Source organism: Lathamus discolor, chromosome 15, assembly GCF_037157495.1.
Source record: "Lathamus discolor isolate bLatDis1 chromosome 15, bLatDis1.hap1, whole genome shotgun sequence".
NCBI lineage: Eukaryota > Metazoa > Chordata > Aves > Psittaciformes > Psittacidae > Lathamus > Lathamus discolor.
This window is the reverse complement of record NC_088898.1, coordinates 5287662-5302136: the sequence shown is the minus strand read 5'-3', so window position 1 is coordinate 5302136 and position 14475 is coordinate 5287662. Positions and strand designations below refer to the sequence as shown.

At 62.5% G+C, this 14475-nt stretch overlaps 1 protein-coding gene across 1 annotated transcript in view; it reads left to right on the top strand.

Moving 5' to 3' along the window:
• Nucleotides 1–14190, top strand: part of HMCN2 (hemicentin 2) — a 34666-nt gene extending 20476 nt beyond the window's left edge. The window contains exons 40-79 of the mRNA XM_065695540.1: nt 107–220; nt 288–475; nt 672–768; nt 1016–1177; nt 1494–1607; nt 1722–1853; nt 2349–2492; nt 2578–2737; nt 3190–3314; nt 3397–3580; nt 3766–3863; nt 4177–4449; nt 4541–4731; nt 4809–4890; nt 4997–5133; nt 5262–5403; nt 5575–5722; nt 5960–6087; nt 6215–6371; nt 6486–6607; nt 6806–6970; nt 7056–7163; nt 7285–7419; nt 7695–7829; nt 7951–8141; nt 8471–8684; nt 8845–8979; nt 9050–9240; nt 9317–9398; nt 9528–9797; nt 10643–10792; nt 10998–11135; nt 11285–11403; nt 11502–11739; nt 11872–11934; nt 12019–12147; nt 12244–12561; nt 12793–12912; nt 13161–13287; nt 13387–14190. Of these exons, the coding sequence (XP_065551612.1) occupies nt 107–220; nt 288–475; nt 672–768; nt 1016–1177; nt 1494–1607; nt 1722–1853; nt 2349–2492; nt 2578–2737; nt 3190–3314; nt 3397–3580; nt 3766–3863; nt 4177–4449; nt 4541–4731; nt 4809–4890; nt 4997–5133; nt 5262–5403; nt 5575–5722; nt 5960–6087; nt 6215–6371; nt 6486–6607; nt 6806–6970; nt 7056–7163; nt 7285–7419; nt 7695–7829; nt 7951–8141; nt 8471–8684; nt 8845–8979; nt 9050–9240; nt 9317–9398; nt 9528–9797; nt 10643–10792; nt 10998–11135; nt 11285–11403; nt 11502–11739; nt 11872–11934; nt 12019–12147; nt 12244–12561; nt 12793–12912; nt 13161–13287; nt 13387–13729 (6269 nt within the window). The 3' untranslated portion in view covers nt 13730–14190. The remainder of the gene's footprint in view (nt 1–106; nt 221–287; nt 476–671; nt 769–1015; nt 1178–1493; nt 1608–1721; nt 1854–2348; nt 2493–2577; nt 2738–3189; nt 3315–3396; nt 3581–3765; nt 3864–4176; nt 4450–4540; nt 4732–4808; nt 4891–4996; nt 5134–5261; nt 5404–5574; nt 5723–5959; nt 6088–6214; nt 6372–6485; nt 6608–6805; nt 6971–7055; nt 7164–7284; nt 7420–7694; nt 7830–7950; nt 8142–8470; nt 8685–8844; nt 8980–9049; nt 9241–9316; nt 9399–9527; nt 9798–10642; nt 10793–10997; nt 11136–11284; nt 11404–11501; nt 11740–11871; nt 11935–12018; nt 12148–12243; nt 12562–12792; nt 12913–13160; nt 13288–13386) is intronic.
• The last annotated feature ends 285 nt before the right edge of the window (nt 14191–14475 follow it).

The following is a 14475-nucleotide window of genomic DNA, read 5'->3' as shown; positions in this document are numbered from 1 at the left end:
AAGCTTTGTGTGTTGAGAGCATCCATAGCATGGAGGAGGTTGGATCCTGCCTGTGGGACATGCAGGGATGCAGAAGGGACCCTCTGACTGCTGCTCTTTGCCACAGGGGGCTGGGTGCTGGAGCTGCCGGCAGTGCGGGAGGAGGATGCGGGCAGGTACACGTGCGAGGCAGCCAGCACAGCGGGACGGGGCCGCCTGCACTATGAGCTGGAGGTGCTGAGTGAGTACGGGGCTGGGGCAGGGAGAGGAGGGAGGCACACAGCAGCCCCATAACCGCCTGCTTCCAGCCGCCCCGGCCATCCACGGTGCCACAGAGGACCTGGCTGAGGAGGTGACGGCCACCATCAATGGCACCGTCCGCTTCAAGTGTGAGGCCACTGGGCACCCAGTGCCTGCGGTGTCCTGGCTCTGGAATGATGCCCCTGTTGTGGCTGGCCCACGGCATCAGCTCCTGGAGAGCGGCACAGTACTGCAGGTCGGCGTCCCCCTCGGCAGGGTGGTTGTGCTGGGGGGGAGCACAATAGAGATCAGATGAAGGGGATGAGATGCTCTTCCCTCCCAAAGATGCTCTTCCCTCCCTCGGTCTTGCCATTTGCCGAGGTCCCTAAGGGAGCCCCAGCAGCTCCGTGGGTCAGGGCAGCTCACAGCAGAGCTCTGCTCCCCCTTTTCAGGTGGCTGCAGTGGAGGTGGGTGACACGGGCGGTTACACGTGCGTGGCCGAGAACCCGGCCGGGTCAGCTGAGAAGCACTTTGCCCTCACTGTGCAGGGTAAGGTATTGCCAGCAAACCCTTCCCTGGGTTGCTGATTTACCACCCTCCTCCTCTTCCTCCTCTGCCAGCGGTGGCTCCCGAACCACGTGGCTGCCTCTGCCTCCTTGTGCTTTCACACTTACCTTGTGCCAGGAGGTTGAGGTGCCAGCACAAGATGCTCAGTGTGCATTTCCTCCTATGGAGAGCTCAGCCTCTGTGGTGATGGCTCCCCTTTGGCTCTGTCTTTTGGGGTGTTCTGGAGCAGAAGCTCCCTGGATTGTGGGCACAAACCCCGAAAGCATCAATGGTGTCATCAACGGCAGCATCTCGTTGGTGTGTGATGTCCGGTCCCACCCCACAGCAGAGATTGCCTGGTACAAGGATGGCCGCATCCTGCAGCTCAGTGAGGAGGTGACCGTCGCTCCAGGTACATCAGGACAGCCTCTCCCCTGGGGCTGGGCATCAGCCCTTCTGTATGGCACACATGGGACTCAAGCTCAGAGTTTTAGTTGTTCCATGCACTAACAACCTGCTTCTCTGGAGAGCACCAAGGGTTGCATCCTGCAGACTCCGCACTGCTGCTCCCCAGGAGCTCAGCACCCTTTGTTGCTGTGCACCATGAGGCCTCGGACCTCAAAGAGGGGTTTGGATGGTCATACACCTCTCGTATAGAGCTTGGCTGGCTGCTTTCCTGTGGGGTGGTCCAGACCTGCTCCTGACTCCTTGCTTTCTGCTTCCTGCAGGCTCACAGGTGCTGCAGCTCTCTCGCCTGCAGGCTTCCAGCTCGGGCACATACACGTGTGTGGCGCTGAACGTGGCTGGCCAGGACGAGAAGCGCTTCATCCTCACTGTGCATGGTAGGTGGTGAGGGCTTCGGAGGGAGCTTTGCCTCCCGAGTGCACACCGAGGAGCTGACAGCAAACACCATGCTCCTTTCCACACATCCCATCCCTGCCCCTTCTCCTCCTCAGAGCCCCCTGACATCCAAGACCCGCAGCAGGAGATGCTCAAAGCCAACGTGGGGACCCCCCTTGTCCTGACCTGCCAAGTCACCGGTGTGACCACCCCTGCCATCACCTGGCTGAAGGACGGGAGCCCGCTGGGTACGTGCACAGCACAGCCAGTGCCACGCTGCCATCCCCACCCTCGCTGCCGCGCTGTCTGAAGCAGTCCTGCCTCAGTTTCCCCATTGCTAATCCTGCTGCAAGAGACCTATAGGGCCTCACATTGGAGAGGATAGTGCATGAAGGGACTGGAATTTTCCCTATATATTTTTAACAGGCCTCAGATTTGTTCCTGAGGCTTAAAGCAATGGGATGTGGGCTTAAGATGTCATGGAGGGATGCGGGAGTGGGCCCTGTGGGTACCAGCTTTTGGGGTATCTGCTTGGACAGGGATTTGCCCCAGAACCTGCGGCCCTTTTCTCTTGCAAAGCTCTAGTGATGCCCAGTGCTCTGCAGACCCCATCCTCTGCTTCAACAATGTCCCCAAACCTGGGTCCTGGGGGTAGGAAGAGGGGAGCATGACAATACCCCTGGGAGAGGGCTTGGTGGAGCACTGCTGCTGCAGCCACCTTCATTCGCCCCGTCTCCTCGCAGACAACAGCCCGGAGCAGGGCCTGGTGTCCGGGGGGAGCCAGCTCCAGCTCAGCCCCCTCCAGCCCTTCCACCAGGGCCGGTACACTTGCCTGGTGCAGGGCGCAGGCACTGAGACACGCAAGGACTTCCTGGTGCTGGTGCGAGGTAGGGCTTCCTGCGGCGGCTCCTCCATCAGACAGGAGCCTTCATTCCCTTCCTCTCCCTCATCCTCCCTCTCTCCCCGGTGCAGTGGCACCCCGGATCACCAGCGTGGGGGTCCCCAGTGAGCACAGCGTGCTGGAGGGCGGAGGGGTGATGCTGGAGTGCCAGGCAGAGGGGCAGCCCCCCCCCCGGATCTCCTGGCTCAAGGATGGGCAGCCCCTAGAGCTGCAGCCCCCTTCCCACGCCCGGTGAGTCTGCACTGTCCGTGCCTCAGTTTCCCCATGGGCAGTGCGAGGCAGGCTGAGCTCTGCTGCTGCTTCCCCCTCTCTCTGCTTGGGCTGGGACATGCCCAAGCTGTGGCTGCCCCATCCTTGGCAGTGCTCAAGGCCAGGTTGGACACAGGGGCTCAGAGCAAGCTGCTCCAGTGGAAGGGGTCCCTGCCCGTGGCAGGGGTTGGAGCTGAGGAGCTTTAAGGTCCCTTCCCACCTAAACCACTCTGTGATTGCTGAGGAGCACCATTGCGCGTTAAGCCCTGGTGTCCTGGATGGCCCTGCATCCTGGCAGAGCCCCAGCCACTGCCCTGGCCTTGCAGCGCATCCCAAACCCTGCAGCCTGGGTTTGAGCCAAGCACAGAGCATCTCCGCCCCATGGGCACATCAGGGATGGACACACAGGTCACTGCTCCGTCCACCCTCTGCAGGATGTCCCCGGATGGCAGCTCCCTGCTCCTCGAGGGTCTCCAAGCTGCCGACTCGGGGGCATACACATGCCTGGCCCGAAACAGCGCGGGTGAAGACACACAGCTGCACACACTGAGCGTGCTGGGTGAGCAGAGCCGGGACCTAAGGGCAGTGCCAGGGCCGTCAGCCCCTTACAGCCACATCAGCCCCTCTGTCCCCTCGCCCAGTCCCTCCTGCCATCCAGAGAGGTGCTGATGACTCAGAGGTGGTCCGGGGTGTCCTGTCTGCAATGGTGACACTGGAGTGCCAGGCACGGGGGTCCCCTCCACTGCACGTGACCTGGCTGAAGGATGGGCTGCCCCTGCGCTTGTCCCCTCGTGTCACCCTGCTCTCAGCTGGACACGTTCTCCGGTAAGAAGCCACCCCTGGAGTGATGCTCGGATGTGGGCTTTGGGGCTGGTACCCAGGTTTGATTGATGGGGTGCCCACGGCTGCACCCTGAGGTGGCTGCATCTCAGTGTGGAGGCTTTGGTGGGCAGAGGGGGACCTGGAGGTGATGTCTCCACCCCATCCCTGTTTCCCATTCCATGGGATAGGATCTCCAAGGCACAGGTCTCTGACGCCGGGCTCTACACCTGCATTGCTTCCAGCCGGGCAGGGGTGGCCGATCGCAGCTTCGTCCTGCAGATACGGGGTATGGGAAATGAGGCATTAGGGGAGAGCAGACCAGAGGCTGCCCCGGCACTGACTCTGCTGTCAGAGCACGTGTTGTGCTTTGCAGCCTTGTTTCCAAGTGGGGTCCTGAGCTGTCCCTTAGTCAGGGTGTGCTCGGAGGAAATGGAACAAGGCAGAACCAGCTTGAAAGCAGTCCTAGAGCACCCTGTGGGGATGCTGAGCCACCTCTGGGTGCCCACAGGACAGCGGGGACCTGCCAAGCACATCCCCAGTGCCTGGGCATCCACCTTTCCTCCCATAACCCCCTGTAAAGGGAATTCCTCCCTCCCCAGTGCCCCCTGTCCTGGAGAGCCCGGACAGCAGCGAGGAACAGATGGTGGCCGAGGGTTCCGATGTCACCTTCACCTGCGATGCCACCGGGTCCCCAGCACCAGCAGTGACCTGGCTGAAGGATGGAGAGCCCCTGCGGTGGCAGAGCACCGGGGAGCCCAGCGGCCCGCAGCTGAGCCTGGGGGCCGTGGGGCCAGCTGATGCTGGGGTGTACTCCTGCCTGGCTGCAAACGAGGTGGGGGAGGCCAGCAAAGCCTTCCACCTCCTGGTGATGGGTGCGTGCCGTCCCCCGGGGATGTGGGAGCAAGGATGTGTGTTGGGTGCAAGGAGGGGATGAGCCCACCCATCTCACCGTGTGCCTTGCAGAGCCACCCCGCATCCAGGCTGCATCCCAGCCCACCGAGATGTCCATCACTGTGGGCACCCCGCTGGAGCTGACGTGCGTGGTGACGGGGGTCCCCGTGCCCACTGTCACCTGGGAGAAGGATGGACGGCTGCTGGCAGGGCCCTGGCTTGTGCTGGGGAATGAGAGCACCCTCCACATCGAGAGCACTAAGGTAGAGGCTCCTCTTTCCTCTCCCCACCTGCACTTTCTTTTTGTGCCGCAGTTTGTCTCTCTCCTGGCTCTGTGTAGGTGGCTGATGCTGGTTTGTACACCTGCCTGGCGACTAGTCCTGCTGGGGAGGACAGCAGGAGCTTCCACATCAACATCCAAGGTAGCATGGCCCTAGAGCAGGGGCCTCATGCATGATGTATGGGGACAAATATGTGGGTGCCCAACCCATTTACCACCCCCTGACTCCCCTGGTCTGTGTCCCACAGCACCTCTCAGCATGGCGAGCGTTGGAGAGACCCCCAGCATCACTGCTATGGCAGGGGGGCAGCTCATCCTGGAGTGCCCAGAGGATGCTGTGCCTTTCCCCCACATCGAGTGGCACCGGGAGGGCTCCCTGCTGCAGGTGTGTGTGCGATGGGATGGGACCTGGGCTGGTGCAGGGGCTGCGGTGCACCTCAATCAGCCCCTTCAGGCTCGTGGCCGTGGTGACTGGGGAGAAGCTGCTGATGGGAGGTTCTGGGGGGGTGTCAGGAGGATTCCCGCAGGCAGGTCCTGGCCGAGGGACGCTTCCTCCAGATCCAGGCTGTGGTGGCAGCGGATGGTGGGGAATACAGCTGCAGGGACACCAGTGCACTGGAGGGCACCAGCCGGAACGTCCACGTGGAGGTCCATGGTGAGTGCCACCCTGTCATGGGGCTTTGGTAGCGGTGAATGCTCCTTCGCCATTAGCTTAGGGATGTGCAATGCTATGGGGTGTCCTGGGGTTGGGGTAATGGGAAGGCGGGGTTGGGGCTGAGCTTCTCCATCCCCTGAGCCCTGTCTCTGGCTTTCTGCTCTGCCGCAGTGGCCCCGGAGATCCAGCCAGGCCCCGAGGAGGTGAGAGCACTGCTCAATGGCTCTGCCGTGCTGCCGTGCCGGGCGCAGGGCTGGCCCGTGCCCCGAGTGACGTGGCGGAGGGATGGACGGCTCCTGCCCCTCGGCGGGAGCAGCAGGTACGGGGCTCTGCGGGCACCAGGAGCTGGCTCTTGGGTTGTGCCACCCTCCCCATCAGTGGGTGCTTTGGTGTGCCTGGAGCACTGGCCCCTATGAAAAGCTGGCCCCACACTAGCTCAGTGGACACGTGCTGCATGGCTGCAATGGCACATGTCACCCTCCCCACATGCCTGAGCCCATGTGTTGCAGCCAGGACATGCAGAGCCTCAAGGGGCTGCTTTACTCTCCTTCTCCAGGCTGCAGCTCCTGCCAGGAGGCTCGCTGCACATCAACCCCGTTCAGGTCCAGGATTCAGGCTATTACCTCTGCATGGCATCCAGCCCCGCCGGCTCCGACTGGCGAGGCCTGGACCTCCAAATCCTGGGTAGGTGGACGAGCCAGATGGATCCTTCGGGGGCTCGGCCCTGTCCAACCCATGGCTGCTGGGCAGCTCCCATCAGTGCAACAATGTGCTGCCGTTCTCTGCTCATGACCGCCATGTGCTTCCACAGTCCCTCCTGCCATCGCCCCCGGGCCCTCCAACCTCACCCTGTTGGCTCAGCAGCCGGCCACACTGGGCTGTGATGCTTGGGGATCCCCTGAGCCCCACATCAGATGGGAGAAGGATGGTCACCCCCTGAACCCACACCTCCCGTCTGGCGCCTATAGGTACCCACTGCACCGGCCACCTCATCCACCGATGAGTGGCACCATAGGACCCTTTCTCCCCTTCTCACTGTTCCCCATGGAGCAGAGGTTGACCCCGATGCTCTGCCCATGCAGCCTGCAGTCATCGGGGTCACTGCTCATCACCAGCCCTGGTCCCCGGGATGAGGGGTGGTTCGAGTGCATCGCTACCAATGCTGCTGGAGAGGCACGCAAGGTCTTTGGTGTGTCCATCCATGGTGAGTGAGCTGTTAGGGCTGCGAGTCTTGCTGGGAGCAGCTTTCCCAGGTGACGTGGATCTCCTGTGGGGTTGGATCCTCTCTCTAGAACTGGGCAAGAAGGAAAGCAGTCAATGTCTGTGCCCAAGTGCATGGGGATGGAATCCCCTTCAGCATCTGCCATGCAGCCCTGCTCACCTTCTTGCCTCACCTCTCCAGTGCCTCCCACCATTGCCGATGACCTTACGGACGTGGTCGTCACCCGGCTGTCCCCCGCTGTCCTTACCTGCTACACCTCCGGTGTGCCCCCCCCTGCAGTGTCATGGAGCAAGGAGGGGGCTCGGCTGGGCAGCCGCGGAGGGGGGTACCGCATCCTGCCCACAGGTACAGGCACTGGGCAGCGCAGCCCCAGAGGGGCAGTGGGTCCCTGTCTGCCTTCTGCCTGCTGCCTCCCTCTGCTGCCTTTCAGGGGCTCTGGAGATCAGGCAGGCGCTGCCCGCACACGCTGGTCACTACACATGCACGGCGAGGAGCGCTGCTGGCACGGCCCGGAAGCACCTCCGGCTCATGGTGCATGGTACATGCAGCTCCCGGGGTCCTGATCCTGCGGGGTCCCGATCCTGGGGGGTCCCGCTCCCTGTTCCTTGGCACAGCTTGGAGGGGAGCCCTGGTGAGCAGCGCTGCCCTGCTGCTTGCAGACCCCCCTGCCTTGAAGCCCCTGCCTGGCATGGTGATGGTGATGGTCAACACTAGCACGGTGCTGTCCTGCGAGGCGACAGGCATCCCACAGCCAGAGGTCACCTGGCAGAAGGATGGTGTCGGCATTGCCGGAGGTGAGAGGGAGCCTGCCGGGGCTGGCAAAGCCCATGCTGCCTGCAGCCTTTGCCTGGGGTGGGGGGGGGGTTGGGTGCCATGGGTTGTGGGTGTCCTAGCAGGGTGCTGGGTGACACCGTGGATGGTCCTCCCGGCTCCTGACCAGGATGGGTGCAGTGGTCGCTGGAGCCATTCCCTGGAGACTCCCCAGGAAGGGTGGGAAGCAATCCCTGCACACCATCCATCCACACACTGGCATGGCTGCATTGCACATCCTGCCCTTCATTCCCCACAGGGCCTGGGCTGAAGGTGCTCCCCAATGGGCAGCTCCATCTCCTCCGAGCCTCCCCAGGGGATGCAGGCACCTACCTGTGTGTGGCTCGCAACCCCTCGGGCACTGCTGCGGGGAGGACCAGGCTGATTGTGCAAGGTAAGGCAGCAACCAGAGCCCCATCACTTGCCCTTGCCTCTTGCTCTGCTCCTTCCCCTGCACCTCACAGTGAAATGTGGCTGCCAAGGTGCAAGCAAGTCCCTGTCCTTGCCCCATCCAGTGCCCCCCGTCATTGCTGCTGGCCCGGCGGAGCTGGCTGTGCTGGAGGGGCTGGAGGTGCTGCTGCCCTGTGCTGCCCGCGGTGTTCCTGATCCTCGCGTGTCCTGGAGCCGGGACGGAGCCCCAGTGTGGGGCTGGGGGGGGAAGGCCACTGTCCTGCCCTCCGGGGACCTGCTGCTCCGGGATGTCCAGGTAAGGACCATCCCCTCCTGCTGCCAAGCCAGCTGTAAGGCCAGAGAGCTGAGAAACAAGCGTCTGCTGCTGAAAAGAAGGGGTTGATCCGCATCATGCTGTGTCCCTGGCTGCTTTCAGGGGCATTGGGTAGAGGGAAAACCCTGTTTGGTCCTTTGCAACAGGCTGTTTGGCTGGGGCAGTGTGGGTTTGCTGATGTGGGCTTCAATAAGCGGATGACCCAAAAATGGCTTTTTGGGTGCACAGAGCCACAGCCCAGTGAGCCAGGGCTGCAGCTGGAGCCCAGACTCAAGCTGGGCCCTCCTTATCCTCCCCTTTTCCCCATGCAGGAAGGGGATGCCGGGAGCTACTCCTGCACCGCGGTGAACTCGGCCGGGAGCGCTGTTCGCCGGCTCTCCCTTTCCATCCACAGCCTGCCCACCTTCACCCGCCTGCCCCAGGACGTCACCCTGAGCCGGGGCGAGCGGCTGGAGCTGGTGTGTGCTGCCACGGGCAGCCCCCAGCCCCGAGTGTCCTGGATGTCCAATGGGCAGCTCATCACTGGTGCGTCGGCAGCGGGCAGGGGATGCTGAGCCTGGGGAGGGATGTGATCCTGCTGCCATCCCAGGCCTTGTTCTGCTTACCGGAGTGCCGACGTGCCTGGTTGTGCAGGGCTTGTATGGCTGGTCCCCAACTATGCTGTTTGGGTGTTTTGCACCCACAGATGGCGTGGTGGGGCAGAGCGGCTGGAGCACCCTGAGACGGGAGGCAGCCACACGTGCCGACAGCGGGACCTACATCTGCCATGCAGAGAACAGAGTCGGTGCCATCAGGGCCACTGCCTTTGTCTCCATCAGAGGTAGGTGCTGGCAGGGAACCCGGGGTGCTCAGCTGGCCCCCTACCTCTACCATCCATCTCCCTTTCCTAGAGGCACCCATCATAGAGGGGGACCCCAGCACCTACCAGATGGAGCATCCCGGGGATGATGTCCTCCTCCATTGCGATGCCCGGGGCCACCCCCTGCCCCTTGTCCGCTGGAGCAAGGATGGGGTGCCGGTGGTGGCTGGTGGGCGCCTGCGTCTGCTGCACAATGGCTCCTTGGCCATCCGTGCCGTGCGGGTGAGTGGGGCTTGAGGGGTGCCAGTGCTTTCCACAACAAAGCCAAGCACCGCATCGATGCTGTTGGTACCACTAGAGCACTGACGAGGGTCACTACCGGTGTGTGGCGGAGAATGATGCAGGCACAGCGGCAAAGGTGGTCACCCTGGCCCTACAGAGTGAGTGCTGCCCCCTCTGCCCCCACTTTTTGAGGGACTGCCCATTGCATCACCCCTCAGCCCCCCCAGATCACCCCTTGGGGAATGGCCACAGTACCGCTGGGATGCTGCACTGCTCTCCTTGCCCAGGTGCCCCCATGGTGGTGGTGATGCCGCGGGTGGCGGTGGTGCGAGCCGGGCAGCAGGTGCTGCTGCACTGTGTGGTGTCTGGGGAGCCCACCCCATCTGTGGAGTGGCAGCGCGATGGGGAGCCATTGCCCGAGGGTCCCCGTGCCCGCATCCTGCTCAATGCCACGCTGCTCCTGCCCGCTGCTGCCCGCCGTGATGCTGGCAGATACTCCTGCCTCGCTCGCAACACCCTGGGGGCTGCTGTGGCCCATGCCTCCCTGGCTGTGCAAGGTGGGTGCCCTCCCCTGCAGCTGCATAGAACCATGGAATGGTTTGGGTTGGAAGGCATCTTTAGAGCTCATCCAGTTCCATGGGCAGGGACACCTTCCACTAGACCATGTTGCTTAAAGCCTAGGGCTGGGTCTGCCCCTAGTGCTGTTACACCCCGGGGTAAGACCTCCTGCAGGGTGTTTTGGAGGGCTATTTTCCGTCCTTGCTTGCTCTAAACCCCTTCAGTCACAGAATCACAGGATAGGGTTGGAAAGGCCCTTAAGATCATCTAGTTCCACCCCCCCTGCCATGCTCTGGTTTGCTCTCTCTTCTCTTCTGCTGCTCACCTAAAGGTTTGAGCCCAGTCAAATCCTTATCCCGCAGCTGCCGTGTGCCAGCCCACGTTCCTGTTGGCCTCTCCTCAGCCTTCCTGCTCATGATCAAATTCCCATTTTCCAGGGGCTCTGCTTGATGTACAGGCACATCCTCTCCCCCTCGGGGAGCAGAGGGCCAGGCTGGAGGAAGCTCTGCGTGCTCCTTGCATGGCTGCTGGCATTTGATGCTGCATATACCAGAGGAGAGGCAAATAAAAGCCTGGGGCTGTGGCCAGGACCAGGGGTTGATAGAGAGCAGGATTTGGGGGGTTTTGGTGCACATCTGTGTATGCAAGATACAGAGCCACACTTGCAGCATCCCCTGTCAACGTGGCTGCCCAGACCTATGGGGGGTCTTTGAGGGCTGTGCTTGCAGCCTTCACCTCCAGAAAATGAGGTTTTCTTAACACACAAACTATTGAGAGGGCAGATTCCCCGCTTTCCCAAGGGACCACAGCCCCAACACCACCGCCCCTGTCCCTCTCACCCCAGAGGAGCCGCGCCGGGTGCGGGGCAGCCTGGCCGGGGCCATCAACACCCATGAGCTCGGTGTCACCACCCTTGATGCCAGTGTGCTGGATGACCCGCAGTCCGGCACCACCGCCATCCGGAGCAGCATCGGCAGCATCCCACCCGCTGCAGGTAGGTCACCAGCCCTGCCCTCACCCCAGGGAGGGGTTTGACCTGTGTCAGGTGTAAATTTGGAGGGAAAGATGCATTTTAGTGATTTTCTGCCCCAAACCAGCACCCCGCAGCTGTGCTGTTCCCTATGGGAGAGGAGCCTGGGGTAGCTGGGGAGGGCTGGGTGCATGTTAGGAGGGTGACCCCTTTTCTCCCCCATCTTCAGGCCCACTGCTGCGGGTGCTGGTCGCTGTCATCGCCCCCATTTACTGGTCCTTGATGCACACCAGCGGTGAGGCCCGGAATGGGTTCCTGCTCAGCCGGGGCACATTCCATCAGGAATCTCAGCTGCAGTTTGGCACAGGTGAGCAGTGTTGGGAGCCCCAGGAGCTTCCATCTCCCCCATGCCCCATCCCGGGGACTCATGTCAGCGCGGGGCTGAGGTTCCCATTGGAGATGGAGCTGTGTTTAGGGGTGCTGTGGGCTGCTGCTCACTGTTTTCCCCTATGGCAGGAGAGCTCCTGCGGGTCACCCACCTCTCCCAGGGCACGGATGCTGCTGGTGCTCTGCTGCTGGACACCGTGATCAGCGGCTCTGTGCCCGAGAGCATCGGCGATGCCGCGGTGCTGCAGGTACCAGTGCTGCCCATTCTCCCTGCGGGGCAACCACTCCCATACTGGGAGCCTGGGGGGGGGTCCATGGCCTGAACCCACTCCCTGCCTCCCCCCAGGACTTCAGTGAGCGCTATGTGCAGACGGGCACAGGGCGGCTCTCGGGGGGCTCAGTGCAGAGATTCCTGCGGGATGGGCACATCATCCGTGCCCACTGCAACCACACCATCGTGTATGAACCCCCCGTGGGCCCGCAGCCCCCCCGGGTGCAGCATGTCCGGGCCAGCGCCATCAAAACCTCTTATGACCCAGCCTCAGAGCAGCTCCGCTTCCAGCTCCGTGCCTCGCTTGATGCTGGTAACAGGGGGATTCGTAGGGATGGGGATGGAGACACCGGGATCCCTTGTCAGCCCTGGGTGGCTCTGAGGGCACAAAGGCCACATCCCTGCAGTGACCTGTCCCTTCCCATCACCTCCGCTTGCTTCCCAGCAGCTGATGGAGACCAGTGCCCACTGGGATTCATCCTGGGCCCTGGGCAGCTGCACTGCACTGGTACGGACCCTTCCCAATGGGGTGTGAGGGTGGTGCTGCATGGTGCTACCTCCCCGTCACCCCAACCTTGTCTCTGCTCCCCAGATATCGATGAATGTGCCGCGGGGTCCCACGCCTGCCGCTACAACCAGCTCTGCCAGAACACTGCAGGGACCTACCGCTGCGTCTGCCCTCCCGGCTACCACTCGCTGGGCACCGGCTGGCCATGCCTGGGTATGAGCTGGGCACAGGGTCACAGTCGCTCTCCTGCCCTGCTCCAGCCTCAGTTTCCCCATCCAGCTGCAACTCCCCATCTCTCTCCTCCACCAGACATAAACGAGTGCCTGCAGCTTCCTCCACCGTGTGCCTTTGAGTGCCGCAACCTGCGGGGCTCCTATGAGTGCCTGTGTCCCTCCGGCAGGACCCTGCTGCCGGATGGAGAGTGTGGGGCTGCAGAGGTGGATGGAGGGGACACAACGGACAGCACCCACAGGGACACCCCCGTGGGCAGGCTGGGGCCAAGCAGCCCCTGGGGAGGGTCCTTATACACCCAGCTTGCCCTTCGCCGGGTGGCAAAGGATGTGGGGCTGGGTGCCCGGGGTCCTCCATGCCCCATGGGCTTCATCAGAAGGAATGGCACCTGCACTGGTGAGTGTGCATCAGGGAAGGGCTTTGCAGGGAGTTCAGAGGCCATAAAGGCAGCTCCTTTGCCAGTTGCTGCCCTGTCTCCCATTTGTTTGAGCCCCTGTTCATGGGGTTGGGGTCTCTCTGGGCTTGGCTGTTCTGGGGATGGTTGGTGAGAGCCAGGATGCTGCAGGGCAGTGGGCACCAGAGAGGACTGACACTTCCCAGCTTGTCTTCACCCCTCTCACCCCACAGACCTTGATGAGTGCCAGATGCTGAGGCAGTGCCAGCACGACTGCAGGAACGCCCCGGGCAGCTACCGCTGCATCTGCCCCACCGGGTACCGGCTGCTGCCCAATGGGAAGAGCTGCCATGGTCAGTGTGGGGGTGCAGGGGGGATGCCCCTGCTCTGCGGGATGCTGTATCCCTTGGGGTGTGAATGCAGTCCCCATGGTGCCCCGGGTGTCACCCCTTTGGGACTGCCGGTCTTTCTCCTTCTTCCTCCTTTGGTCTCTCTGCCCCAGTATCTGAGGGCCCAGTCAGGGGTTGGGAGCTGGGTTTGAATCCCTATTTCATCCTGGGACACTCTGCCACCCTCACATCAATCTCTCTTCTGCCTGCAGATGTGGATGAGTGTGCAGAGGGCACTATCCAGTGTGGCTTGGACCAGATGTGCTTCAACACCCGCGGAGGTGCCCAGTGTGTGGATGCGCTGTGCCCAGCTGGGTACCGGAGAGGCTCCAGCCCCGGGTGAGTGATGCTGGGGGGCCCATCCCATACTCCTCATGGCACCATGAGCCCCAGTGTCCCAGCTCTGACACCCCTCTGCGTCCCCCCGCTCTCGTGCAGGCTGTGTGTGGGTCTCTGCACCCCAGACTGCGGCTCTGCTGGTGCCCCCACGCTGCGGTACGAGCTGCTCACCCTGCCCCTCGGCATCGCTGCCGGCCGGGCCGTGGTGTACCTCACCCAGGCCTCTGCCCTTCACCGCCATCCCCTCTTCACGCTGCTGGAGCGGGAGCCAGGCAGCCCCTTCGCCCTCCGCACCGAGCACGGACGTGGCATCGTCTTCACCCTGCGCCCGCTGCGGGACCCCGGCATCCACCGCCTCAAGGTGCAGGCGCTGGCCCCGGGCAGGCAGCGGGCGCCCAGCATCTTCATCCTCATCATCTCCGTCTCGCCCTACCCCTACTGACACAGCCGAGGGACAGGAGTGGATGCGGGGTCTTATCTCCTCCTGTCCCTCGCCACCGCGGCTCAGGGAGAGCTGAGCTTGCACCTTTCCTCTCCCCCCAGACCCCTGGGTTGCCTTCGCCCTTGGCTGGTCCCTGACTCAGCAGGGCCCGGGGGGGGACAAGGTGCCCCACCAGCCTCTTGCAATCGGGTTTTGTTGCAACCTGCAGCTCAGAGCAAACACAGCCCTGGGTGGCCTTGGCCATTATCAGTCCTTGGATAGGGGATGGGCTGGGTGACAGGGGGCCAGTGAGGGTCCCCCTAGGGTGCAGGGTGGGATTCCCCGAGCTGGGCAACTCAGGCGCCCTGGCATTAACCCTGTTAAACTGAAATAGCCTTTTTGTTTTAGCCCACTTGGTTTCTGTGTACACTTAATTATTTATGGGGTTTTCCTAAATAAAGCTGGTTTGTGGCTAAATATCAGCGGTCCCTGAAGAAAGCAGCTTCCTTCCGTGTGCGGGAGGAGTGCCCTGACTTGCTGTCTTAGGCACCTCCCTGTGTGGCCTTGGACCGTAGAAGGCAGATTGTCCGGATGGGGCAATGCTGAATGGCCAATGTCCAGCATCTGAAGGTGCAATCCTGCCCCATGGTCGGGTCCTTTGGTCAACATGAGCAGAATGTGGCCTCTCTGCACATGGCGCAGATTGAGGCTGGTCCCAAAACGCTGCTCAGTCCTCCTTTACAGTGCTGGCCCCAAAGACCTGAGCC